The sequence below is a fragment of the Ambystoma mexicanum genome, chromosome 4p, assembly GCF_040938575.1.
Source record: "Ambystoma mexicanum isolate Mex_15411 chromosome 4p, UKY_AmexF1_1, whole genome shotgun sequence".
In the NCBI taxonomy this organism is placed as follows: Eukaryota; Metazoa; Chordata; class Amphibia; order Caudata; family Ambystomatidae; genus Ambystoma; species Ambystoma mexicanum.
In genome coordinates, this window is record NC_090927.1 from 1190900079 (window position 1) to 1190927713 (window position 27635).

The 27635-nt window shown below is 47.7% G+C and overlaps 1 protein-coding gene across 1 annotated transcript in view; it reads left to right on the top strand.

The window, feature by feature from the left end:
* Nucleotides 1–2942, top strand: part of ANAPC1 (anaphase promoting complex subunit 1) — a 2053226-nt gene extending 2050284 nt beyond the window's left edge. The window contains exon 47 of the mRNA XM_069606837.1: nt 2573–2942. Coding sequence (XP_069462938.1) covers nt 2573–2688 — 116 coding nt within the window. The 3' untranslated portion in view covers nt 2689–2942. The remainder of the gene's footprint in view (nt 1–2572) is intronic.
* The last annotated feature ends 24693 nt before the right edge of the window (nt 2943–27635 follow it).

The following is a 27635-nucleotide window of genomic DNA, read 5'->3' on the forward strand; positions in this document are numbered from 1 at the left end:
CAGGGTTAAGAATGTGGATCCTTTATCATGTGACATTCCTGTGGTTTTGTCTTTTTTGCTTTCTTTAGCCCACAAGGGCCTGCAAGTGGGTACCATTAAAGGTTACCTGGTGGCGCTGTCCATATTCAAGCCCTCGTCTGAGGAGTGTTCTTATTTCAGAATTCCTTTAATTTCTCAGTGTCTGAAAGGGCTCACTAATGTTTTTCCACCGTCACCTTTCCTGGTGCCCGGTTGGGATTTGAACCTTGTTCTAAAATTCCTAATGGATGCTCCATTTGAGCCTTTACATTCCCGTCCTTTGAGACTGTTAACCCTTAAAACTGTATTTTTAGTTGTGGTTACTTCTGCTCGCAGAGTGAGTGAGTTGCAGGCACTTTCTGTTAAGCCACCCTTCACAGTTTTTCATAAGAAGGACATGGTTGTCCTTAGAGTCCATCTTTCGTTTCTTCCGAAAGTGGTATCGGAATTTCATTTAAGCCAGAAGGTCTTTCTATCCTTCTCCGCATCCTGGTAAGGACGAGGAGAGGCTCCATAGGTTGGATCCTAAGAGAGCTTTAAATTTCTACATTTCACGCATGTCTCGTGTCAGAGTGGACGATCAGCTCCTTATTGGTTACGCTGGAAGGCGTTTGGGACAAGCTTTTACTAAGCAGGCTTTGTCTAGATGGATTATTTTGTCAATTTCTGAATGTTACCGCTTGGCTGGTAAGGACCCTCCAGTAGGCTTATGGGCCCATTCTACTAGGGGTATGGCTGCCTCTACTGCCCTGCAGAGGGGTGTTCCTATTCATAACATCTGTGAAGCAGCCACTTGGGCTTCGGTCCATACTTTTGTACAACACTACTCCCTAGATTCTATCCATGGGCAGGATCTGGCCTTTGGCAAGACGGTCCTTTTCTCTGCAATTTGATTGGGCATTCTAAATTTCTATATTCTAAATTCTTTTTCCCTCCTCCATACGTTGGTACTGCTTTGGGAGCCTGTCATAGATATGGAATACGTCGGAGAACCCAATCCACTCGAAGAACAAGTTACTCTCTTACCTGGTAACGTTCTTTCGATGTGATGGTCTGACGATGTATTCCATATCGCTCCCTCCCTACCTGCCCCGCTACAGAATTTCTTATGCGATTGCAGCTTACGTTTCCACAAGGCTTTCTGTGGTCATACTGGCAGAAGATTGGTGCCACACATTCTGGGGGGAAAAACTACAACTGAGGCTATGGGCGTTGTGCGTCCTACTTATAACATCCGGTGACGTCGGCTTGACGGAGGCCCTAGAGGACAGCGTATCAACGTCATTGACGCAGGACGCAGACGCCGAACATTTTCCGAAGCAGCACAGCTGTGCTGATTACCTGTCATAGATATGGAATACGTTGTCGGACCATCCCATCGAAAGAACGTTACCAGGTAAGAGAGTAACTTGTTCTTCTATGGATTCTGCTCACGCTGATTACTCATCGCCCTCCCATCCTGCCCCGCTATGAAAATGGTATGTTTTTTGGTTGTTCTCAACTCGATGGTGAGAACTTGAGATGTTAGGCACTTTAGGTGCCTTTTGCATTCTGTACTGTCAGTCAGTTGCTTTCATTACAGTGTCTGTTCCTCACAAGTCAACAGTCGATGTATAGTCAAACTGCGCCTCCTGTCAAAATGTTTCCCAGAGGCTGGCGCTGTAAGGTTATATATCAGATGAGGAATCTGCAGGAGAAAGAACATTACTGGTATGTAATTTCTCCTTTTCTTAGAATACATATGACTTCAACTGCTGCTTAATGCTTTTAATTATAACAAGCATGTGTAAAGCCACTAGCTTTGCACGTGCTATCCTGTAGGTTATCTGGTGTGAATGGTAGGCAATCCTAATTATATTTTTTTCTTTTGGATTGGAAATGGGAAAACCATACTAGTAACATTTTTTTATTTATTTAACAAAAGGGAAAGACTAGCCCAATTTTAGTGGGAATATTTCTACAAAGTTGTAATGTATGAAAGTTCTAATTTTCAAAATATATTCATTTGTGATACATGTTTCTCTATTGAAAATTGAAAATCGTTGACTTTGGGAAGGCTTGTTGGCTTCAGTAGTGAGGTGGAATTTGTCCATGAAGTAAAGGTGCCCTTCTGTTGTCATTTTGTTGAACACGTTTCCTTCGAGGCCAAAGTATTACAAAGTTTTCACGGTTTCCAAAAAAAGCTACATTTGCATAAAGAAATGCAAATGGGAATTATGTACATATTCAGTGGTTTGCTAGAAAATACACTGTGTTTGCGCCTTCAAAGACAAGAGTTGGATAGTCTGCAAAGATGGTTTATTTGAAAGGTTTCATTATCCAGAATTTAAGGGGTCGCAGGGAATCATGGTGTCCATACTTAAGTTTATAGCATGCTATGGCTATTGTCTTCATAAAGCAATATTTCAAAATCATTTTGTTGCTTGAAAAGCAAGCCTTGATCGTCCCCCTGAGATCATTGTGTCCCATAAAATAATAAATTGTAGAATTCGATGTACATTGACACGTCTGTGCACCGTGCAGGAATGACGGCTGTTATTTTTCTTTTTTGTAGGGACTGATACATTCTCTGAACTGCTCTTGAAATTTAAAGAGATGAAAATGCCGGTGCGAGCGTTACTGAGGCTGGCACCTTTACTTCTGAGCAATCCACAGGCCATGGTGCTTTAAGATTCCATCGGCAACAGGACTCTGATAGAGCAAGAGACCAAATCCTGAATGTTTGTGCTAAACCTATGACATACTTTAGTGGCAGAGGTTAAGTGTCACCAACCTTGTGACGTAATGGGGAAATGTCTTACAGTGTAAGCTTGACAATGGTTGTTACTTGCTGAAAGTATTAGTGTTGTAAAGGATGTTGATACATCATCAATAGAACTGTGAAAAGTAATTACAAATAAAACTGATAAATTTTGTATATAAAACTCGTTTGAAAAATGTCATTGTTACAGTACACTCTGCCTCGTATACATCTGATGGTGTTGCCTAACCAGTGCTGGAGTTGAACACAAATATACACTACAATCTTGCACATGCTGTAAGCTGGACGGTGGTGAAATATGCTTGAATATACTGCTTTTTGCTCAGAAAGAAAGATGTGGATTTTATTGAAACAGAAAACACCTTCGAGAACATCAATGCTGACAGAGCTGATGGCCGAGCAGGTTGCTAGGAAGCAATAAACACCGCATTGTCAGGTGATATAAAATATATAGACAAATGTCTAAAAGTACATTTTTACTATCTTCCATTTTAATTCCAACACGTGCCCAACACCATGCCTTTGTAAACACAGCAAATATACTGTTACTAGGATATTTGTTTGCAGAAATACAATTTCCACTTTCCTGGAGGTCATCATAGCTAATAATTAATTTAAATACAAATATATTTCAACACATACATGTATCAATAATGCACATTTAAATGAATGTATCCATATTATATAACCAAAGACCTAAAGATGACGATACAGGCACATCCACAGAAACCTCTGTTTTAGTGAAAATTGTGTTTCCAAAATTCTTCAGTTCACAAAACATTAATCACCCTGCAATATGGAAAAGAAGTCCTAATTCTGTGGCAGTCTACACAATATTCAGAATCATAAGAGGCACACCCTCAAAGTTAAAGTTGAATTGCCCCTGTCAACTTATTGGAGGGCAAAATGTATGACTCTAGAGCTGCTGCCCGATGAGCTAATGCCTGTATATGTTGACTGTTCATGTATGCTGCTAAACATAATAAACCTACTATGCAGAGTTATTGGAATGCTAACTGCGAACACAGCAGCTATTCCGGTCCCAGAGGGAGGGAAAAACAGAATGCATGGGCTATATATCCAAGCAAGACCTGCTATGTTTAGTTAAGGTCCCCTCAGTGGGCATCAAAACAACATCATTACTATTGCTTCGATTGTTAGCATTTGCAGAACCTGCCAGAGCGCTTATATTTTCCAATCTCCCTGCAATAGTACTACAATTTGTGCAATACCTCATTATTTCATAAAAAATCGAATTCTTCATCACTAGAAGATCCCACTGATATTAATGTTCCCAAGGATGCAATAAAGCATGATTACAATTAACAGAGCTGTTAAGTTCTATCACCATCTCTTAAATGAGTACAGTAATAATGGGTTGCTGACATGATGTGAAAATGTATGTCTAGATTATAATTTATATATACATGTTGTAATGCATGAACATGTTTGAGTATCCTTATCTTCAGGGAACACATTTTAGGTCCAATATACATAACCTTACACTGGAAATTGTATGGCATGCACCACAAACTAGGTGAGTCATCAGAGATGTAATGTACCATTATTTCTTAGACGTTCCATAACGCAAAAAGGTTCCAAAGTTGTAATCGGGCATCTATGGTGCTTTTTGAGGCAATTCCTGTTCTGTTGTCTGGTTAAAAGAAATGGGGGTCATTTGTCTTCAAGAGAAGCCGATTTAGAGACCTTTATGGACGGACGGTACTGTAGGCCAGTGTTAATTGAAGATCGGTCTTCTCGACTGGCCTGAGAATTAACAGTTGTAATAAACCTGAGGGGTGCTTTAACTGTGATCTTTGTTTAAAATGTAATAACTTAGTGTGTTTTTGACAGTGATTTTATATGGTCGCTTGATCATGTTTTGAGTATTGAAGTGCATCATAATCTTTGGGCAGCATTCTTTGATTCTACTTGGTAATTCCTCTCGAGAGTACTGTTGCGTTTAACCCAAGCATCTCTCCATATCAGACACTCCATTTTAGGGGACATTGAGGATTACTTTTTTTTATCTGGGACAGTATTAATAATTGTAGGTTTCTTATAAAGAAAACTCAGAATCTGACCATAACGAGTCACAATCTTATCAACCAGAAAATCAATCTATTTGTTGCTGGTATAGCAATTTTTTTTCTACTTAACGGCTCGATCATTAAGCAGCCTAATATATATTCCTAGAATTCCACATCTGTACATTTCCATGTACTAAATAGGTAGTCTATCAACATGACCAATGTGCTATATGTTTCTTCGTTTCATCTAGATAAGACTAGACAATTGTTTGCACCACTACCCTGAGAATATGTTGGAATATATAGGATGGAGCAAACAAAGACTCCAGAGCAGTTTCTCACTGCTGCTTGGATTTTGTTCTCAAAAAGAAAATATTGTTCGAACAGAAATTCAACATTTCTATTATCTGACTGTGCTCTTTAAGTCATAGCTATTGAATTTAAAAATGGTTGCCATGCCAGAAAAGCCAAATTGTTGTCAATACAAGTGTAGAGTGATGCTAATGCTGCAAATGAAAGTCAATACATTTTGTAGTTAATATTGATCATGTCAAAGCTACTATTGGCCTTCAAGGTTGTTCGGCTACCATTGGCCTTCAAAGTTGTTGGTGTATGTCATTATGTGTCTTGGAAAGAAAATAAACTTTAGGCATTCGGCTTAGCACACTTCAGGGTGGCAATCTCATCTTGGTCTAATAACCCTAGCATTGTCCAGCCCTCTAGCTTTTGTTCAAGTCCAGCTGTTTGATTTGATTAGTGGGGGTTATACATGAGAATCTGATAACAGTTGTGGTCCTCTAATTATTTGTTAAGATGTGGCATTATTCCTCCAATTACCACGCCTCCTCTATGTGCAGGCTTGATCAAAATACTTGCGTCATATTTCAATTCAGCAAGGGTCTCTTGTATCTTGTGTCATAGGTCAGAATCTGGAATCGGACAACAAGGCATAGTTTTGAGCTTTTTATTTTGGTTTAGTTCGAATAATCTTTACCTAACTCTACAAGACCAATCCCTATTCTATCAAAGAAAGTCTAAAGGGTGCTCATCATGATGTCTGAAACATAGTAATGAAGTTCTCTGTACAGAGTTCTATTCTTGCCTGTCCCTTTACCCATCTAAAAAAAGAATCCAAGAAACAAGAAAGGGATACTTTGTCAGGGATGGGTGCTGGCTTCTGACCCTACCCTGTCCCCTTTAGTATAGGCCTTTGCCTATAATTCAAGTTTAAAACAAGAAAACTATTCTTAGTGCACCTGAAGATTGTCCTGTGGTTCCAGCCCAGGTCTCTCAATCGCTTCCCATTCTGGGTTTCTTTCAGTCTTACTCCCCTCTCTGGGATTCTTAGGCTTTCCCCACTGTGGGGGCTCTGTTTGTTCCTGCTTCCAACTCTGGGGTTGTTTCTTCTATCCTTTAGCCATCATGTGCCGGACGTCCTGCGAAGGTGCTCTTTGGGAAGGTGGTTGAGTTTCCCATTCAACGGATCAATTGATTACTTTCTGCTGCAAATTCCTCATCGGATAGATATCCTTTCAGCGTAAACTGCTCGGAAAACATTTTCGACGGGGAGCGTAGTTCACCTGGACTGGACCGTCAACCCCTCTTGACTTGACGTGGTGCTCGGCGACTCCGGACGTGACGTCACCCGCCACTACGCCTCATACCTCAGTTCCTTTTTTTCCACACGCTCAGCACGCTGTTCTTTACTTTCATCAAGAGGTTTTTGGGTGATTTCAATCCGATAATATTGTCTAGAATTCTATGCTCTTTGTCGTGATATCCACTCCTAAGGCGTCGGGATTTAAACTTTGCAAGGGCTGCAATGCAAAAATGATTACCGACCCGCATGGCATCTGCGTGTAGTGTCTCGGTTCCGATCACGTCACCAAAGATTGTGATTTCTGACCAAAAATGAATCCAAAGTTGCTGAGGGAACAGGCCACCAGATTGTTGGAGCAGGACACACGGGGGTCCACTGCTGAAAAGGAGGGCAGGCACCGTAACAAGGCAAAAAAAGATTGCATTCACAAAGCCACTCTTAGTCCACCTCATCCCACAAGAAAATTCCTTTTCACCAATGCAGACACGGTTTAGACTCCTCGGGAGAACGGGGTAAGTCTAACCCGAGTCCGTGTGCGTCAAGGGCTGAGTGGGAGGCCTTCAAGGAGCAGATGCTTCAAATGTTCAAAATGGCAGCTGCTGGCACGGTTCCATCCTTGATGCAGCAGACCCCTTCAGCTCCTGTTGTGCCCAATGTTTCCAGCAACAGGGAAGCCATATCGGGTCTGACACCTTTGGACTCAGCTCTGACCTTCGAAAAGATGACCATGTCATCGAAGCGGTTACCATCGGTGCTGTTTGGTACAATGCCATCAATGTCATTAACTGAAAGCTCATTTATCCCTGAGTCTTGATTGTCATTTTTCGAGACAATGCAGTCGACCTTCGATGACGATGGGGGGGATCAGGTGCCATTCGGCTTCAAGCCCCTAGGGTGAGGGCCTAGCGAGGGTGATTTTATTTGACCCACCAGGCAGACCTGATCGCCCTTGCTGAAGGGCTGCAAGACTCTAGTCGTCTCCATACATACCCCAATTTAGACACCCAGCAATTCAATCTTTATGGGCATGCCAATACCGTAGGACAGTTGGCAGGGTGGTGGGTGTATTGGGTATGAGCGCCCCTGGAAAGCCCCTGTCAGTTTACGAGTTGACTGACATTTTGGACATAGGCCCACCGACATAATGGGCATTGCCTTTTAATGCAGCCATATCCGGTCCCATCTCTGTTTTACGGCGGAGGCCATGCTTCACCCTCCACCCCCCTCCCGCCCTAATGCCACCCCCCGGTGAACCCAGACCTCTAAAAGAAGTACAAGCTAGTAAGGGGTGTGGGAAATCCACCTTTTCTCTCAACTCACCCTATGCCTAAGGGGCTAGTAGTGGAGGCAGGCACTGTTAATAAAACTGTGGTTTGGAAGGTTGCCCAGAGTATTGCCAGTGGTACGGATTCATTCAAAACCTTCCACCCATCACTTTTGTGGTCAGTTTGTCTCACTATGTGAGAGAGGGTATGCCCAGACGTGGGTCCCTTGCTCGCTGCGTCACAGGTGACCAAGCTGCACCTCACTGAGGAGGCCCAACAAGGCCAAAACATTTCTGGGGTTGCTTGTGTTTCCGTGCAGAGGGGACCTGGCCTAGCAGTTCGGGCTGGGCTGCTACCATTGGTGGCAGTACCTGACTGATTTGCATATGGCTGGACCCGTTTTGCAATGGCGCAGACGGGCTAAAAAACGGTGGTGTGGAAGGTTGCCCAGAGCGTTGCCAGTGGTAAAGATTCATTCAAAACCTTCCACCCATCACTTTTGTGATCACTGTTAATACAAGGCCATCCACATCAAACCTTCCTATGGACAGGGAGTCTAAGAAATCTGACGCCCTGGCCAAAAAGGTGTTTTCCTCTGGCAGTGTGGCCCTGAATGCTGTGAGTGTTTCATGTGCGTTCGTGAAAATATTCACATGGTCTATGGAGGATGATTGAACAGGTACTGTTCTGAGGAAACAAGCCTGCCTATGCAGTTCAGGGTTTTCGGCCAACGTCCAAGTGAAATTGCTGCACATTGCATTCGACGGTGACAAGGCTTTAGTGAAATGTAAAGGCTCAAAACTGGCTGCCAAGTCTCTGGGGCCTGGCTGTGCAACAACCACCCAAGCCATCCTTCAGCTTCTCTTCTCGAGGGAACAGTTAAAGGCAGTAAGTCTCCTTTGGGGAAAAAGGCACAGCTTCGAAACCCAGGCAAGGGCAGAGGTGTTTCCCGTATTCTGGACCGGGCAGGGGAGCCTCTAAGAGCCATTAGACAGCGACAGCAGCGGCAGGGGCGGCATCGCCCACAGAGACGCTTTGAGTTCTACATTTCCCCAGTTTGAGGGAGGATTGGCGAGCACTTGCTCCAGTGGAAGGGGTTAACCTTGGATGCCCGGGCATTGCAGCTTATCAAATGGGGCTACTGACTGCCTTTTTTAAGAAAAACACCAGACAGACCACCCCCCCTCCTCAACAGCCAGAATAGGAGCTCCAGGAGGAACTGCGAGCCCTGTTACTGAAGGGTGCCGTGGAAGAGGTATCTCCAGAGCAGAGAGGATTGGGCTTGTACTCCTGGTACCCAACAACATGGGAGGACTTTGTCCCATTTTGGACCTCAGGACCTTGAACAAGTTCCTGAGTAAGGACAAGTTCAAAATGGTGACGTTGTGAGAAATTCTCCAGGCTCTGCAGCTTCGGCACTGATTGCTGTTTTTGGATCTGCAGGACGCGTACTTTCATGTGCCCATTCATCAGAGGCAGATGCAGTGCCTGAGATTCCTCATAGAGGACTCCCATTACCAATTTAATGTGCTCCCCTTTGGGTTAACTTCCAAGCCCAGGGTCTTCTCCAAGCTGATGGCCGTGGTGGTGGCACACCACAGGAGATGAAGTAGGCACGTATTCCCCTACCTGGACAACGGTCTGATCCTGGGGAAGTCGCCAGAGCAGCTGTTGACTCACCTCAAGGACACCTGCTCGCTGCTACACAGGTTGGGTTTCTCCCTAAACTTCCATAAGTCCCACAGAAGCTACAGTTCATCATCGCAGTCCTGAGGCGGGGAAGGCTTTCCCTCCCAAAGAGAGAGCCACCAGTGTCAGGAAAATGCTTCAATTCTTCCATATCCATGACTGCTTGCTAGTGGTCTCCTTACTCCACTTCTTAGGCCTCATAGCTTCCTGCATTTTTCTGGTGCCAGAAGCCAGGTTGTGAATGCAATGTCTCCATTAGTATCTGAGAGGTCAATTGTCCCTGTATTTCGGCGCCATGAGGGATATTGTCAGGGTGTTGATGTTGGTGGCTGACTATCTTGGTGGCCGGCAGAGACAACAGGACGGTGGGGGAACCCTTCTGGCCTCTCAGTTTGGGTGATTACGGATGCATCTCTGAAGGGTTAGGCATACTCATTGTGGGGATCTGTAGGTGAGTGGCCTTTGATTTTCAATGGAGAGCAAGTGGCAAATCAACAGGCTGGAGTTGTGGCCGCTCAGGCTAGCCCTGATGGCCTTTGCGCCCTCTTTCTCAAAAGGAAGCACTTGCTGGTCATGAAAGGTCATACAGTGGCCATGCACTACCTCAACAAACAGTAAGGTATTCAGTCTCTGCCACTTTGCAGAGAGGCGATGTAGCTATGGTTCTGGTTGCTGGAGAAACAGATCTTTGTTTCGGCAGTCCATCTAGTGGGCAGCAGATACTGGGCTGGCGAATGCTCTGAGCGGGCAGAGCACGGTCTCACACAAGTGCGAAGTGTGCCAGGAACTTCTTGAGGAGATCTTCACTCAGTGGGGTACCCCAACAGTCGATCGTTGCCACAAGGTCCAACTCGAAGTGCAGACAGTTTTGCTTTATGGAATTCCCAGCGAAGGGCGCACTGGGGGATGCATTCCTAGTGGAGTAGGACTTAGACCATCAATATGCCTTCCCCCAAATTCCTGGCATCCTTTAGGTTCTCAGGAGGTTTCAGGCGACCATGATCTTGATAGCCCCAGATTGGGCGAGGACCTCTTAGATTGCGATTACCGGTGGACCTCCTATTTCAGTCGGAAGGTCGGGTGCTCAACCCGAACTGAGTGCTGCAACCTACATGCATGGCTCTTTCTAAACAGATATTCGCCATGTGGATCACTCTCTGCATTGCAGAATTTTGCCATAAAGCGGGGAAGGACTTGCCACCAGAAATAAGGGTACATTGCCCCAGGTGCATGGCGTCATCTTCCGCTTTCCAGAGGGGCGTCCTGGTGAGAGACATCCGCCTGGATGTGGCATGCGGTGCAGATGCCTGTTGTGGCAGGGCAGTCCTACGGAACTTGCTTGTTTAGGACTTTCATCCCGCCTCCGCACTCTATACTGCTTTGGGAGCCTAACTGATGAGGAATATGCGGGGGGTCAAGCACAGAGGCGTAGTGATCTAGTATATATACGGCGGGCCGATGTCGCGTCCAGTATCGACAGGCACCACTTAAGAGGGCTCAACGGTCAAGTCTAGGTGCACTGCGTCCTCTGTCGAAACGTTTTCCGGGTAGCTGATGCTGGAACGATATGTTTCAATGGATTGCCTTTCTCTCGCAGATTCCTCATCTGATGGATATTCCCTCCAGCTCTGCTGCTTCGTAAAATTTTTCACAGGGGGCGTAGTGGACCTAAACCCGGCTGTCAATCCGTCTTGCTCGGCGTCTGGTCGTCGGCTCCGGACCTGACATCAGGCCTTGTATAAAAAGACACATCACTACATCCCAACCTCGGTTCCTTTTTTCCACGCGCGAACACGTTTGTTGGGAACACAGGCGAGTCTTTCACTCACTCAATGTTTTTGTCAGAAAACCTTTGTACTTTTTCAATTCTGCGGTGCAAGATGTTGGTCGCTCGGGTATCAGGTTTCAAGTGGTGTTCCGATTGTGGCACCAAGATATCCATCACTGACCCACATGAGTTGTGACTCTGGTGCCTCGGCACAGGTCACAGGACTGATGGGTGTCCGTCTTGCACCAAAATGCAACCCAAATCCCTACACGATCGAGCTGCAAAACTCGCTCTGGGTCGACCGCCCTCAAAATCACCAGCGCAGTGGATGGTTCGGTCTTCGGAGGCCGAAACTGAGGGGCACACCCCGAAAAAGGACATAGTCGGAAGAGGAAATGGTCCCACTGGAGGAGCAACTTGTCCTCGTCCCGAAAGAAGAAAAGGTGTTACCGCCACAGTCGGGTCTCTGATTCGTCGATGCATAACGGTAAGCCGTCGGCTGGGCCTACCACCCGCCAAGAGTGGGAGGATTTCAAAGCCTCCACGCTTGACATGTTCAAAAAGCAAGCTGCAGTCGGCGCAGCTAACCCCCCTCCCCGCCCCCCCTCCCACGCAGCAGGCTTCAGAGCCAAGATCGGTGCTCCGCATATCCGACCCCTCTAGTGCCCCGGTACCGACAATGTTGGCGCTGATAAATCTTTCGACACTGAAGCTGGATCAACCTTGTGCATCCAAGGATGTCGAAGCTACGGCATCTCAATCGCGATCTACACCGACATCCACCAAATCGGCGGCTGCTACTCTCGTCTAGACCTGCATCTTCCACGTCTACTCTGCCCCCCGCAAGGGAATCAAAATAAGTTGATTCCTTAGCGAAGAAAGCATTTACTTCAGGCAGTATGGCCCTAAAAAGCTACAAATGTGGCAAGCAGTTTTGCCAAGTACTCCTTTGGGCTATGGACAGCAGTTGAAAATGCTGCTCAGTATGTCCCAGAAGGAGAAATGCGCAAGGGTTTCCTACAGCTAGTGGAGGCTGGGAAAGAGGTGGCCAGACAGTTGCTGCGAACGGGCCTGGACATCGCCGACTGTGTGGGCCTATCTATGGCATCGGCCGTAAACTAAGAAGACAGGCCGATTTAAAAACATCTGGTTTTTCACCTAATGTCCAAGTCAATCTTCTGGACATGTCCTTCGGGGGTGATCTTCTATTGGGCCAGAAAGCTGACAATTCCTTCAAAATATTTAAGGAATCCAAAATCGATGCAAAGTCCTTAGGCCTAGCTTTGCAACTGGCCAAACCTGCATTTAGCTTCTCCTCTAGGACACAGTGCTATAGGAGGGTATGCTCCTTATGGCAGGAGAGCGTAGCTCCCACTGGCCAGGCAAGGGCAGAAGTGTTTCTTGCGCTCCAGAAGTGGCAGAGGGGCTTCTAGAGGCTACTCGGCAGCGTGTCATGATCCCTCTCCCTAACCCTCTTAGGCAAAACACTGGAGCCAGGCTACGATCCTCCATATTGGCCTTAAAGGCCTCCCCATCTCATCTGAGACCCTTTGGCGCCAGGCTCATACATGTTCAGAGGAAAGACTTGAGAACTGGACTTGGTAATGGACTTTGGTGTAATATGGATGCCCCCACATAGCTCAGTTCTATGCGGTCTAGCTTTTTGGGTGTCGTTAGGCCTAGGGATACCTGGAGGCTATATAAACCACCCCCGGGCAGAGGAACACGCTTTGCATTACTCTGCGCCTGCAGCGTGACACTCACCGCGCTCAGATCTATCTCCTGAGATCCTCGCCTGTCTTCCTAGAACCGCGTACCTTAAAGAAAAAGAACAACATTAGCACAACACTTACCTTAGAATCCTGCTTCCATCCATCCCCCCTCTGGTCCAGAGAACAGCATCTCGGCGACGCCATCTCCAATTGCGGGACGCTGCATCCTGGGAAGAAGAGAACGAAGGAAAAAGACATTAGTAAGCGTTCTCATATTCCAATTCCGAAAACAGCAAGAATAATCACACGCTTACCTGGACTCGAACCGCTCAAGGTCACATGCGTTCAGGAGCATACCATCGACCTACAAAGGAGAAAAAACACAGGTTAGCACATGAAAAGACAAGAAGGCGCTGCGCATTACGCTTTACTCACCGCTAATTACTCTCTCAGCCAGCAGCCATTCTGGGACATTGCAGCGGCCTGCAAGGAAAAGAGAGACGTACGTTAGCACAGGAAAAAGGTGAATAGCGCTGCGCATCGCGCTTTCACTCACCGCTTCGTGCTCGGCCCCCCAAGCAGCACGACACCATCAACGACCTCTTCCAGCACCTAAAGGGAGAAAAGGAGTCAATATTAGGGACAAGAGAAAAGAAAAGGACAGTTCATCAAAACCAGCAAACCTACCTTGTCGGACTGGAGTTACAGCAAGTCCAGACTCATCGGGCCAACACCAGTGAAGCAACTAGGTCGCGCCGGGCCCACATCAACAACGCACCCCTGCACCGAGAAGCAGGAAGGAGAGCGCACAATACAAGAAAACAAGGTGAGGAGAGGACAAAGGGGAAGGTTTGGTCCTCAAGGGAGGTGGGAGTGCAGCAACAAGAGACAGTAAAGTTAAATCCGCAATTCCTGTATTTCATGCCCAATCCTTGGTCGAACAGATTCCAAGGGAGGGGTTTGAGATTGCGAGTGGTCCAATCAGGCTGAGTGCTGTCCCCGTGGATATCGGGTGAGCGTTACATGGCGTCAGCAGCGGGGGCAACCCAGCCACCGAAGCCGCTTTGATTTTCCCCTCTCACAGCGGACCGGTTAGAGAATGGTTGACAGCATTTGATCCAGTGGCAAGGAATTACTTCCGATGCCTGGGCTCTTCAGCTCAATCAGTGGGGTTATTGTCTGCCATTTGTAAGAAAACCACCGGACAGACCGCCCCCAATCCAACCGGGACAGGAGCTCATGGAAGAACTGAGAGCCCTGTTGAAGGATGCCGTGGAAGAGGTACCTCCCATGCAGAGAGGATCGGGTTGGTATTTCTGGTATTGCCTGGTACCCAACAAGGGAGGAGGTCTCAGTCCCATTCTGGACCTCGGGGCCTTGAACAAGTTCTTGAGGAAAGCCAAATTCAGGATGGTGACATTGAGAGCGTGGAGAATATCTCTCAAACTACAGGCTGGTGTCAATAGACCTACAGGACAACTATTTCTATGCGACAATCCATCAAAAGCACAGGAAGTTCCTAAGGTTCACCATAGTAGATATGCAAGTTCAAGGTGCTTCCGTTTGGTCTAACCTCTGCCCCAAGGGTATTCACCAAGCTCATGGCGGTAGTTGCAGCTCACCTCAGGAGATCCGGGGTCCACGTATTTCTATATCTGGACTGGCTGATCCGAGGGAAGTCTGCAGTGCAGGGCTTGTCTCATTTACAGGACACCCGATTGTTGCTGCACAAGCTGGGCTTCTCCCTAAATTTAAAGAAGTCCCACATGACACCAGGCCATAGGCTCTAGTTCATCGGAGCAGTCCTAGATACCAGAGTGGGGAAGGCCTTCCCTCCTGAGGAGAGAGTAGTCAACTTGACACAAATGGTCGGTTTGTTTCCGGAACCATGTCACTCTACTAGCGGCTTCCTTACTCTTACGTCCCACCTCCTTTCCTCCATTCTGTATGGGCGTCCCTCGGGAGGGATGGGAGATGGGCATCCGTCGCGAGGAACGGGAGACTGAACCTTTTTCGCCAGAAAAATCTTCTTCCCCTTTAAATTTAGAGGCGCATGGGGGCGCGGCCCTTAGATCATGCGCTCACCTGACTTCTCCCACCGGCACCACTCCTCAATCTCCTTTTCCGTGTCGGCGGGAAAGGACCGAATTCACCAGCACGCCTGGATTTGGCTTTAGCCATGTAAAACCAAATGCTCTTCCCCATATATTCTTCTATCTTTGTCTATTTCTTTTCAATTAGGTACTTGGTCCTCCAACACCACGCTCCTCCCCGGCACATGTCAACTTCAGCAGGCTTCAGCAGGTGTCCAGCCTGCGAGAGGCTCTTCCCTAAATCCGACCCCTCATGCCCTTTGCCTCTGCTGCCTTGGCCCCGACCACGGCTGGGAAGGTTGTTCCGCATGGGACGCACTGACTCCACAGGCTCTGAAGAACAGGCTAGCTAGGTGGAGGGAGCTCTTCCAGAAGTCACCTCCGGAGGACCTAAAGGACTTCATCAAACATTGCTCGAGGGCCGAATGAAAGGCCTCTATTCACCATCACACCCCTTAAGAGCGACTCCTACCCAAGGAAGCGCCCGACCGGGGTTAACCCTTTGAGTTCTAGCACCGGCACACGTACCGAGGCTAGTCCCGCTACCGGACTCACGGCCGAGGGGTCTCCGGATCCTTCCGGTGCCTGTGCTGAGGGGCTGCAAGGTTCTTTTACCGGGGTTACTCCTGAGGGGCAACGCCCTAATACCAGCATCATGCCCGAGGGGGCGCCTTCACATAGCAGTACCGGCAGTTAAGCCGAGGGCAATACGCCTTCCAGGTCTAGGCCTGAGATGCAGGATAGGCCCTATGTTCCAACACCAAGCGTCATGGACGGGGCTCGGTCCGATGATCCAGGCACCAGGAGTTTGGCACGGGGCACGCAGCTCGACAAAATGGCCGCCGCACCAGACAAAATGGCTGCTCTCCCGATACCTCCTCTGGCAGAGCGGATGGAGGAAAGAGTCTCAAGGTGGGACTGGTGTCAACCAGGTACATGGCCTACAGTTTATCCATCAGCAGCGCTGGACAGGTTTCCCCTGCACCCCAGGCAGTGTGCGCCCTGGCTCCAGCAGCCTGTGGCCACCCCGTCAATATCTCCTGCCAGCTCTTCAGCCTCCGAGGACAGGTCCTCCGAAAGGTTCTTAGGGCTGATGCAAACTCCCCAGATGGGGGTCATCCTCTGGGATGCCATCAGGGACATGCTCCCCCAGGTCACCCCACTGGCGCCCATAGTCATTCCTCCTATGGCTCTGGCGCCACAGGCCCCAGAACTGCCCCTGCCGGCTCCTCCGATTCCAGCTTCCCTGCCTTCCCCAGCACAGGCGGTCCCACACCAGCCTCTGCAGCAGCCACCGGCTCCGGTCTCCACTTCGCAGCCCACGGCGCCCAGCACTCCTCCACCAGTTCCAGACCCTCCGAGCACCGTGGTGGACACAGATGAGGAGGAGGACCCCGACACGCCATCTTCAGCCAGGGCCTTCCACGAATGCCTTGCAGGTTTGGCAGAGTATTTGGGCCTTCCTCAAGCCGAGGTAGAGCAGCCCGAGGAGGGGGTCTTGGCAGAAGTCCTCACCCCAAGACCCCCCTCCAAAACATGGATCCGGATGCAGAAGGACGTAGTCGCCTTGGCCAAGAAGGGGTGGCTCAAGCCACACTCGGCCCAGCCTATCAACCGGCGCCTGGACACCCAGTATAGGCAGTTGGAGGGGGATACACTCTTGCTCTCTGCGCATCCTCAACCACACTCTTCCGTGGTTGCTGCAGCGTCACTCTATTCTAAGCCTGTCGTCCTTGGCCACCTTGTCCTCTGCACTGCTTGGCAAGGAGGAGAAGATCTTGGAGGCGTACGGGAAAAAGCTGTACTCCAACGCCTCCTTGCACCTGCGTCAAGCCGATGCCATGCTGGCAGTCGCTAACCAAAGGCTATGTGGGGAAATTGCGGGCTTCCTCCTGGAACTTCTGGCACACAGCCAAGCTCGCGTCAAGGCGGGATTAGGAGAAGCCAGGCTGGTAGCGCAGGACATCGTGGAGTCCACAGTGGCCCATATCGATACCTCTGGCCGGGCCATCTGCATCACCACGGATATGCAAAGGACGGCCTGGCTCCGGGCTACTTAGTTTAACCCTGACATCCAGGAACGCATATTGGACCTTCCATTCGAGGGTAGTGACCTCTTCCACTCCACTACGGATTAAGAATTAGATAAATAGAACAGCTTGCAAACCACAAAGTCTTTATTCTTACGAAGGCCACGCCCAAGGCGTACACCCAGTCACATTAACGCTCCGACAAGGGGCGGACATCTGGAGGGTTCTGGGGCTTCAAAGAACGGAGGTCCAGACAACCTGACTGTTCCCAGAGTCAGCACCGGAGGAATCAAAAGGGGGGGCAAGGTCTTTTCCTAATCCCCCTCCTCTGCAACAGCCTCAGAGGTAAAGCAGGCAAGACACGCCCCTTCAGGTCCACGTGTCTTCAGTGGGGGACAGGCTTGCCTTCCACATGCAATTTTGTCATTAAAACCTTTTGGACCCCTGGATCCTCTGTTGTATCCACGGGGTACCGCCTACTGGTCCCTTCATGTTCTCCCTTTTCCCCTCCTTTCCTACAGATTGGGACAGCAACTCTGTTGGCGGAGATCCGCTCGTGCGTCAAGAGACAGGCAGTGGAAGAAGTCCCTCCCTCCCAGCGAGGCTTGTGCTTCTATTCCAGGATTTTCGCCATACAGAAGGAGAACCAGCCTGGCCTGAGAGTTTTGTTGGACCTTTCTACCCTTAACCTCTCCCTTCCTCTAGAAAAATTCAAGATGGGTACGCCAGCACTCATTGCGGAGACACTGAACAGGGAAGACTGGATGTGCTCCCTGGATCTGAAGGACGAATATCTATACGTCCCTATTTGGCAGCCGCATCGGTCCTTTCTACGCTTCAGGATCATGGGCTGCCATTTCCAATACAAGGTGCTACCCTTCGGCCTCAATTCAGCCCACAAGGTATTTACCAGATTGATGAACACAATGGCAGCCCACCTCAGGGCCACCACGTCCCTGGCCCTGCACAGGAGTGAGTCCATGGGGACTGGAGGAGGGCCACCATCACCGGAGCTCACACTGTGGGAGGAGCAGATCGCCACCCTCACCGACACGAGTACGATTTAGGGAGTTGGAGGAGCAAAGGCAGACACTGGCACCCAGGAGGTTGCATGTGAATCAACCCAACCTCCCCCTCCCACCCACCACCCCCCCCCCGTTGCAAATAGCATTTTGACTGGTCCACCCATCCCTACCCGGTGTGAATGTCTGACATCCAGGCACTGTGGGAGCAGTGCTTGTGACGTACGGCAGCCACACATGATTGGACCCTTGTACCAATGCACCCTAGTGACCCCAGCTAGCCTGATTACTGATTAGTCTGAAGTACATCCAATGTAAATTTAAGCACAATGGCAAACAGATCCATGGCCTGGCCACAGCAAGGTCATGTGTGCGTGTGTATTATCAACCCCCCTCACTCACACCGGCATCATACTTGCCAACCCTACCGATTTAGGCGGTAGGATACCGCTTTTTAAGCAGTCCTACCGCCTGCCGATTTTTTGACATCAAATACCGATTTTTTTTTGTAAAAAAAAAAAAAAAAAAAAAAATTTTTTTTTTTTAACTTTTTTTTTTTGCCCATACCAGCTCGGGGAGTCTTTCAAGGGCTCCCCCGAGCTGGCGTACCGGGAGAATGCCAGGCATGCAGGCTTTTAATGTCAAAGGCACCCACGGCGGTGGGCTAAAAGCGCCCTTCCGCCGCGGGTGCCTTTGGCAAAAGGCGCCATTAGCCCCCCACCACGCCAACTCGGGGAGTCTTTCAAGGACTTCCCCGAGCTGGTGTAGCGGGAGAAGGCGCGGCATGCAGGCTGTTAATGTCAAAGGCACCCACGGCGGTGGGCTAAAAGCGCCCTTCCCCCGCGGGTGCCTTTGGCAAAAGGCGCCATTAGCCCCCCACCACGCCAGCTCGGGGAGTCTTTCAAGGACTTCCCCCGAGCTGGCGTAGCGGGAGAAGGCGCAGCATGCAGGCTTTTAATGTCAAAGGCACCCACGGCGGTGGGCTAAAAGCGCCCCTCCACCGCGGGTGCCTTTTGGTCAAAGGCGCCATTAGCCCCCCACCACGCCAGCTCGGGGGAGTCTTTCAAGGACTTCCCCGAGCTGCCGTAGCGGGAGAAGGCGCAGCATGCAGGCCTTTGATGTAAAAGGCGTCCACTGCGGTGGGCTAAAGGCGCCCCTCCGCCGCGAGTGCCTTTCACAAAAGGCGCCATTAGCCCCCCCACCACGTCAACTCTGGTGAGTCTTTCAAGGGCTCCCCCGAGCTGGCGTGATGGCAGAAGGCGTGGCAGGCGCCTCATTGTCATTGAATGCACCCGCGGCGGCGGGCTCATTCAATGACAATGGGCTGCTGACGCGCCCTATTCCTATCATTACCTCCTCGACTGACTATTTTTGAAACTTTAAGATTCCTACAGATTTTTGGTCACAGAATGTTGGCATGTATGCGGCATGCCAGCTGTGCACTCACTTCATCCAATCCCCCACCCTCTATATTTAAAACAGGGTTTCATCTCTGCCCGCTCCCCTCGAAAAACTACATCCCAAATCCCTCTCCCATCACAGACACACGCACACTCCCAGACACACACATCTCGACATACACACAGACACTCCAAAACAAACACACCCGTTTCGGCCGTGTCTAAGGCCTTCTGGCCTGGCCCTGTCTGTCAGCTTCTGCATGTACTCATGTGCAGCAGGGGCGTGACAGTTCGATGAAGAAAGGTCTCATAGCGTTCTTTCTAAGTCGACCTTTTCCCATTCGGAAAAAGGAATTGGATCATTTGATTTAATACCGAAAGAAATCACCTTAAGCTTTCTTCCTTAGGAGATCAGTGTAAACAAGGTGGTGAAACTGTTAGGGTAAACCCAAAAGAAAAACAGATAATGTAAGAAAAATATTCCACAGCATGTTAAAGATCCCATCACGTAAGCCCAGTGGGATGCAATTGCAGACAGAAGCCAGCGGATGGCAGTATTAGCCTAACATTGCCGCAATGGTGTTGCGCTTGCTTTTGTGCCTTTTTTCTACTTAAACCTGTTCCAGCCACAAAGCCTTTGCCGAATACAGACAGCGGTTAAGTGCATAATAGAAGAAAAGGGCGACAAAGGTCTCCTAAGGACAGCTTCCCGTGACCGGGTCTGTGAGTAACAGTAACACCAGTAACAAGTAGAAAAAAGGCCAATTTAGCCGGGCTGTTCAGGATGAAATAAGAGCACGTGTTTGGAAAGAAATATCTTTATGACGATTTTAGTTGAAAAACGATGTTTTGTAGCCAGTTACCCTAAATGTTTCGACGGTGCGAGAAAAAGCGCAGGTGTCAGAAACCTGCTGGAATTATCACGCGGTTCACAGTAGACACCTCTAGATGTTTTCAATATATATTTACATACCCATATGTATACACCCGTATTGCGTACACTTCTCTGACGTATTCGCATCTGGGCAAGTATTGACCCGTTGAAATATGTATTGCATCAAGGCGCTGCAAAATTGCACAGCACTATTGTAGGCGGCTGAAACTCAATCACGGATTTCCTCTTATTGCTGTTTCCAGCAGCGCAGGTATAGGACCAAAAACGCAGGACTATCGGTCACGTCACGTGCATTGATTACCTCTAGGGGCCAAAGTGACAAAATATGCCCTTTGCCCTGTAGTTTGCACACATTTTCATTATCTGTAGACCAAAAGGTGCTGTTCCCTTTGCAGGTGCATACTGTAGGGAGAACTCCCCTCATTTGCATAGGGGCGTGTTCATGCAAATGAGGGTATCTGATTGTCCACGGGCTGCCTGGCCTCGTACATGTGCAACACCTGGGGTGTAATACGCACGCGCTGAACATCGCAAGAGCGCTCATGTAAATGGTAAATGATATCATATGGCCACTCTGTCATCCCTCCCCCTCCCCCAACCGCCGTGCAGTTACAGACTGGAACCCCTCATGGTGGCGAAGGGTGGATTGGCCTATGGGAACTCTGGAGATTTCCCGCTAGGCCTCGGCACCCTGGGCCTCTTTTGACTGGAATTTCCACATTTTCCCATAAGAAAAGGGTTGGGCTTGCTGAAAATGTTAAATATGGGGCCACTTTGCAAATTATTTCCAGGGCCTCTTTTGGTTCCCAGTCTACTCCTGATGGTGGCCCAGGGCCCTCTTAACTGGTGCACTCAGCTTTCACCCTCATTTCCGCTGTAGGTGCATCTAAGCTGTGCCTACATCATAATTGAGTTTCAGAGCAGCACAGCAGCGTGGAGGGTATGCTGTGCCACTCCCGAGCGCTGCTGGTGCCCTCAGGAGCGCAATTGGTTTTAAGGAGTAGGGCACACACAGTACATGGCTGCGGCTGGCAAAGCCTTGATGCATTGTGCAAAGTGCATCCTTCAGTTTGTTAATCCACACCTTAGATTTAGTTATCAGACACTGTAAATATTTGGGGTGGGTACCAATTTGGATGTCAACTTTGCCTCACCTGTCTAATGAACGCAATACAAATGAATGTCCTAAGTATGCTATTTTATTTTTGGTCGTGCGCCACATCTGTAACTTCAGTGGACTAGTCACACAGCAGTAGTATGTGTAAGGTTGCATGTGGCAGTTAGAAACCCATGCCCTTGACTGCGTAATTATAAGTTGGGTGCCAAGTGTGAAAAGTGCTGAAAAAAGCACCCACGCATGAAAATAATACAAGCAAGTTTAGGGATTTGGACAGAAAGTGCCTCCGCTATTATCTCGTGAGCTAAGAGCCAGCCATATAGGCTCACTTTAAGTCTATAATCCATGACAGAAACACTCCAGAAAGTTCCTGGGCTATTTGGTCATGAGCAAAAAGCCTTACGGGATCAATTTAAATCAACCGGCAGCCCTATATGGGTCGGAACTATGGGGCCATGCCAATGTAAAAGATATTACCTCAAGTGAACACAAGTTCCTAAAAACATGTTGTTACTGCCAAAGAGTGCTCCCTCCGCCTTGGTTCTCATGGAACGTAATGTTGTCCCTGGGTCTGTCCAGTTCAAACTTAGAACAGTTTTATTTTGGTTAAAGCTGTGGACCCAAGCGGGGTTGGAAAACTGTTTGTTCTGAGCCATCATTCGACCTCAGATGGTGGGAAATCCTTAGCATGGGTTCTACATATTAAAAAATCCTATTTGAAGTTGGCAAAGTTAACTTGTGGATTAACCCTGAGAGCCAGCCCATGGGCATACAGAAACGAATCATAGAAGTCTTGGTTAATAATACCTGTGACAAATTGCTGTATGATGCAATGAAACTTAAAAAACGTCTGGCTTACCTCGAAATCACCACTTTTGGCTTCAAATCATATTTGGACTATATTTGGCCATCATTTGAAAGGTCTATGTACCTAAGTCTAAGAATAGGAACACTACCAGTGGCTGTATTTATGAAATCGTGGGCTCCGACTAATAATGGACAGTACCCTTTGTGTGGTAACTTAAAAAAAGTCCTTTATGCTAGTGTGTGAAAAATCGAAGCATTTAAGGTGTTTGTATTTGAGACCGGTTCTGCTGAAGGTTGGATGTAGGGATACAAACTCGGCAATTAAAGCATTAAGGCAGAGTTTGGACCCTTTTGTGGTGTTCGGGTGTGCTCGTTGCATGCACAAATCTTGGCTTCTAAGGAAGAAGCTGCTGTGCCAGAATTAAATGTTCAAAGCCCGATTGTAGTCAGTAGGACGACTGATTGTGTCTTCAATGATGCCCTACCGAAACATCTAAGCAAAGGAGTAGTTTAAATGTATGGTACTATTGTGCATTGGGGTTGCAAACTGGCTCTCCTGACTGTTATGCATCCTCTGATTATATTTGTTTTAAGATTGTTTTAATTTTTTGAATTTTTTTAATTTTATTTACTTGTGTGTTGTCAAAAAAAATTGACTTTTACAAGAAGAAGAAAAGAAGAAATGCGCGTTGTCAGCTCGTATACATGGTCAGCACTATTTGTGGATACCGTTTTTCAATGGTTCTTCAAATGCTTGGTGAATGCAGAAACTGATGTTTTCCAATGGGTTTCTTCATGAAATCTAGAGCAGGTCCTTATTTAAGATTTGGTGATAATTAATCTTTGTGAAAGCTTCTTCTAGAAGTTTTGCAGTCGCCACTGACCATTTTGATTTTTCCGCTGAGATCAAGCGAAACCACCATGTATGTTCTTCCACCATAGCTACGTTGGCCCAAAGTGGGGCCAGGAAAGCCATGCGTTCTGCGCTTAAAGTAGTGCAATTGAGAACCAGATGGTGAACTGTTTCCTGCTTGTCTGGACTTTTACACAGTCTGCAGATCGTATGGTTGGATTGTGATCTTATTGCTAGAACCTCTCTAGTGTGCAGTAGGTTTAGCCGTGCTCTTAAAAAGGTTTTCTGAAGTTTCTTGTCTGGAAATTTGATGCAATAGTCCAAGGGACATTTCAATTTGTTGAATGTTGGCGGAAGATGCCTCAGAAGTTTGTTTGCAACTGCTTTTTCTCCTGTGTTGATCCAGTCTTGGTTTCTGATTTTGTATGTCACTCTTTGCGGATTGTCGATAAGGTCGTCTGGGGTACATGCCAAGTCGTTCAATTTGCTTTTTTGGAGTTCGGCCCAGTTTTTAATGCTTGGCATTTGTTCGCTTTCACCTTAACATCAATGAGTTTGTAAATGGGCAGACCATCCTGTATCAAGGTCTTCCTGAAGAGTAAAATCGAAGACAGACTGACAGTCGCTTCCAATGACAGCAGTCCGAGTTCTCTTCTCAGGGCCGATATTGCTACCGAAATTGGAAGGCCAAGTACTGATCTCCAAAGATAGCCTTCCAGTTTCGGCCAAATTGAGGCCGGCATGGTGATTGTTGCTTCCATTCCGTAAGCTAATGCCGGCACTACTTTGTCCTTATAGAAATTAATCACAGGTAGAAGGGAAAATTTGCTGTACTTCCTGTCAATCTCATTTGCGATGCCAGATTTTTGTTTTATCCCACAGATGTTGCATTTTGATTTCTTTTGTTGACCCGTCAATGATGACTCCGAGATACTTAAAGTTTTGAATGACTTCGATTTGTGCTTTGTTCAGGAGCCAGGTTGCAGTCGTTTTGTAGTTCTGGTGCTGTTTGGAAAAGATCATAATCTTCGTCTTATTATTGAGTCCGGTTGTTAGATGCCATGTACTTAGCCAGATTGTCCAGCTGCCGTTGGAGGCCTATCGGCGTCTGATCAAGTAGTATCATATCATCTGCATACAGGATCCGTGAGACCACAGCATTGCCTATTTTCGGGGGAAAGGAGCGTACGGTGGCTTCGGACTCTTGTAGTCTCCTAAGAAGGCCACAAACGGGGCCGGTGCCAGAGGACAACCCTGCTTAACCCCTCGTTCTGCTGGTATTTCTTTTGAGAGCAAGCCTTGTTGGTTTAACCGAACACGTAAAGCTGTTTGGGTGTGTAATGCTATTATCGGATCTAGGATTTCCTCTGGACAGTTCCATGATTTTATTTTGCTCCACAGATGGTTCTGTCTACTTTATCAAATGCCCGTGATAGGTCGATGAAGGCGGCATAAACTGTTGGAGAGCCTTGTTTTATTTTTAACTTAATTATGTTTAGAAGGAGAATGTTCACAGGGGTGCTCCCATTTTTTTAAAATCCCATCTGGAAATGGTCTGCGCATGGGTCCGTTTTTGCCCATTTTTGAAAATGTTGTAGCAGAAGTGTGGCAAAAAGTTTGCCAAGGATGTCCAGGAGGGCTATTGGGCGATAGTTAGCCAGGTCCTCCCTGTTTCCTCTCTTGAAGATCGGGACGACAGTTACTTTTGTCCATGAAGCAGTAATAAGTCTGGTTTCTCTGCAGTGATTGAAAAGGAAGCTGATAAAGTCTGTCCATTCGTCTGTTGTTTTTTAGATCGATATTGGTGAGCCCGTCAAGGCCCGGAGCTCTTGATGCTTTCAGCTTTTTGATGGCTCCGTTTATGTCATCTCTTGCAGAGAGATTGATCCAAGGTGACCGGTTGGTTTCAGCAGCTGTGTTCCCACCATTCTGTGGTGCTGCACAGAGATCGGTATAGAACCTGGCCCATACTGTTTCTGGGACTGAGTTGGCCAGTTGAGTCGTTGAGTTTCCTCTTGATGTCTTGATTAGGGCCCAGAAGTCACCCGATCTTTTGGTCGTCAGGGTTCTTACCATTACTTAGGCGTCGTTTTGGTAAAGTTCGGCTTTAGACGACTGTAGTCATACTTTATAGCTTTTTGTTTCTTTGGTCCATGTTCTCCAGGACAATTCGGTGTTCTTTGTTTTTGCTTCACGCTTTAGTTTTCTCAATGCCCCTTTTTTCTCTGCTACTGTTTTGTTGTAGACATGGTTGGTAGTGGTTACGGGGTTGTTTCCATTTTTTGGCTTTGCCTTATATTTGATCAGAAGGGGGATGTAGTTCGGTCTTTCTATGGTCGCGGTGTTTGCTATATTTGTCCCTTTTGCAATGTATCGGCTTGTTAGGTTCCTGATGCTGGCGGCAGTTAGCCGTAGCCTGGTCTGTTGGTTTTTGGCCTCGACCAAGGCAGGAAAACATTTGGTTTGCTGACAGTTCGAGGACCATGCCATAGACAGCATGTTGTGGTCACTTGCATCTGTTTTTACCACCTGGAACCATTCAATTTTCGGGAGCATGGCACTGGATACAAATATGTAATCCAGAGTGGCGTTTGAGTTCCTTCTTTCCCATGTGGGTATCTGTGTTTGCCGGTCCTTAGTCCATGCAGCGTTATGGGAATTCCTCGAAATCATTAGGTTCATCCATGCTCGACCTCTCTCTTCTGCGAGCGACGCGGTGGGGACTGGAGAGGATTGGTCTTCTGGATCCCTGCAATTTACGTTCATGTCTCTGCAAATGATTATGGATGAAGTGTTCCAGTCGATGATGATGGAGTCAATAGTGTCTGCCACAGATTGGCAGAAATCTGTTGTGGTAGTTTTTTGGGGATTCCAATAGACGGTCATAATGGCCACGTTGGTCGAGGTCCAGGACTTTGAGGAGTTTGAGAAGTGCTTCCAATGGATGAGAACCGCAAGTGTCCCATACGATCCTGCTATCCTCTCGACAATCTCCAAGTCCAGGCCCAGCCGAACTGCGATAAGAAGACCTGCTGACGGACGACCTAAAAGACCTTTTGCTGCTGGAGAAATCACTATTCTGAAGCCGTCCATTGTCGGCTTCTCAAGAAGCCACGTCTCTTGCAGACAGAGGATGTCAAATGTACCCAAGTCCTGGCTGTCGGGATCAGTTAGGTGGCCATGGCCTCTGGTATTCCATGAGGCAAGCGGCGGGGCCTTTTGCAAGTAAGGTTTGTTTTCTGTAGTCAGTGATGGCTATTTGTTGCTGCTTGGAATTAGTGCAGCCTTTAGCCATTTCCAAAGATCTCCCTTGGCAGTTTCATCACCTTCACTGGTAGGTACGTCACGTGATACTCTAGTAGAGGGTTCCCGTCTTCGGTCTCTGTAGCTGTTAGTTCTGTTTCGGTGGGGGGAGTGTTGCCTGTAGATCTGTGTGGTCTGGTGCCTCTGTGGCCTGTCTTCTCTGAAATAGTGCGGTCTTGGTCTAGTCTTTTCTTTGAACTCTTGGGTGTGATTGTAAGGCGCTGCATCTGCTGGGTGTTTGTGGAGACTTTTGTCAGTGGTCTCCACAAAATGTGTCTTCAGCTCTGTTCTCCGGGCAGTGTGATAGTCTTCTGTTTTGGAATAGTATTTCCTTATGTTGGTTTTGGTTGCCTCCAATTTCGCTTTTTTGGTCGGGCTGCCTGCAGTTTTTATTTCTGATAGTAGAAAGCCAGCTAGTTTTAGCTCTCTGCCTGCCTCGAGTGTGAGATCTTGCGTTGCTGCTGCCTTGATGTGTAGAAAGGCTTTGGCCTTGTTCTCTCTGTGGTAAGGCTCAATGAGCGTGAAATCTTCGGTCTTCATGTTTTTTAGGGTGGATGATTTTTCCAATATTCTCATCACCGATTTTCGGTTTAAAACCATGTATTTGTCTTTTGCCGAGGCCTGTTCTAATTTAAAAACCCGAATCTTTTTTTTGACTAAGCTCGTCGGACCACGTTTTTTCTGGAAGTCCTTGTGATTTTTGGATTTGCTTAGATGAACTGGAAGTTCGCGGCTGAGTGTCTGATGATTCTTGTTGCAACGGTGATAGATTTAATTCTGCGTTTTGACATAGGACATTTATGTGTTGCTTGTGGTCATTGTTTGTTTTTTGTTTAAGGGGCTCACAGTCGGGCTGGCAATCGGCTGGCGACAGGGTAGTTATCGTCTGGACGTCTCTTGATCCCCTCTGACCGTCTTTAAGGCTTCCACCTGCTTCTGTGTGGATCAGCAAGTTCTTCAAGGCTGATTCCGGTTCTAAGTGCTGGGTTAGGTTCATTATAATACTAGAGTCTAAAAAGTCTGCTGTGGTTCTAGGAGATTGTGGGAGGTCAACGGTAGAAAGCCTTATGTTAGTCGTTGTTTGATCTCCTTGTCCTGATGTGCCTGGGTTGTCAGCCGAGATTTTAAGTTCAGGTACCGGGGGGAATCAAGGTTTGCATCAAATTCTCTGTCCGGTCTTTCTCATAATTATAGAGCTTTTTTCTCTGGCCCTGGGCCGTTTGAGCCTCTGTTTGTCTGCGGTAATGATGGTTTAGTCTTTGCTTGAATTTG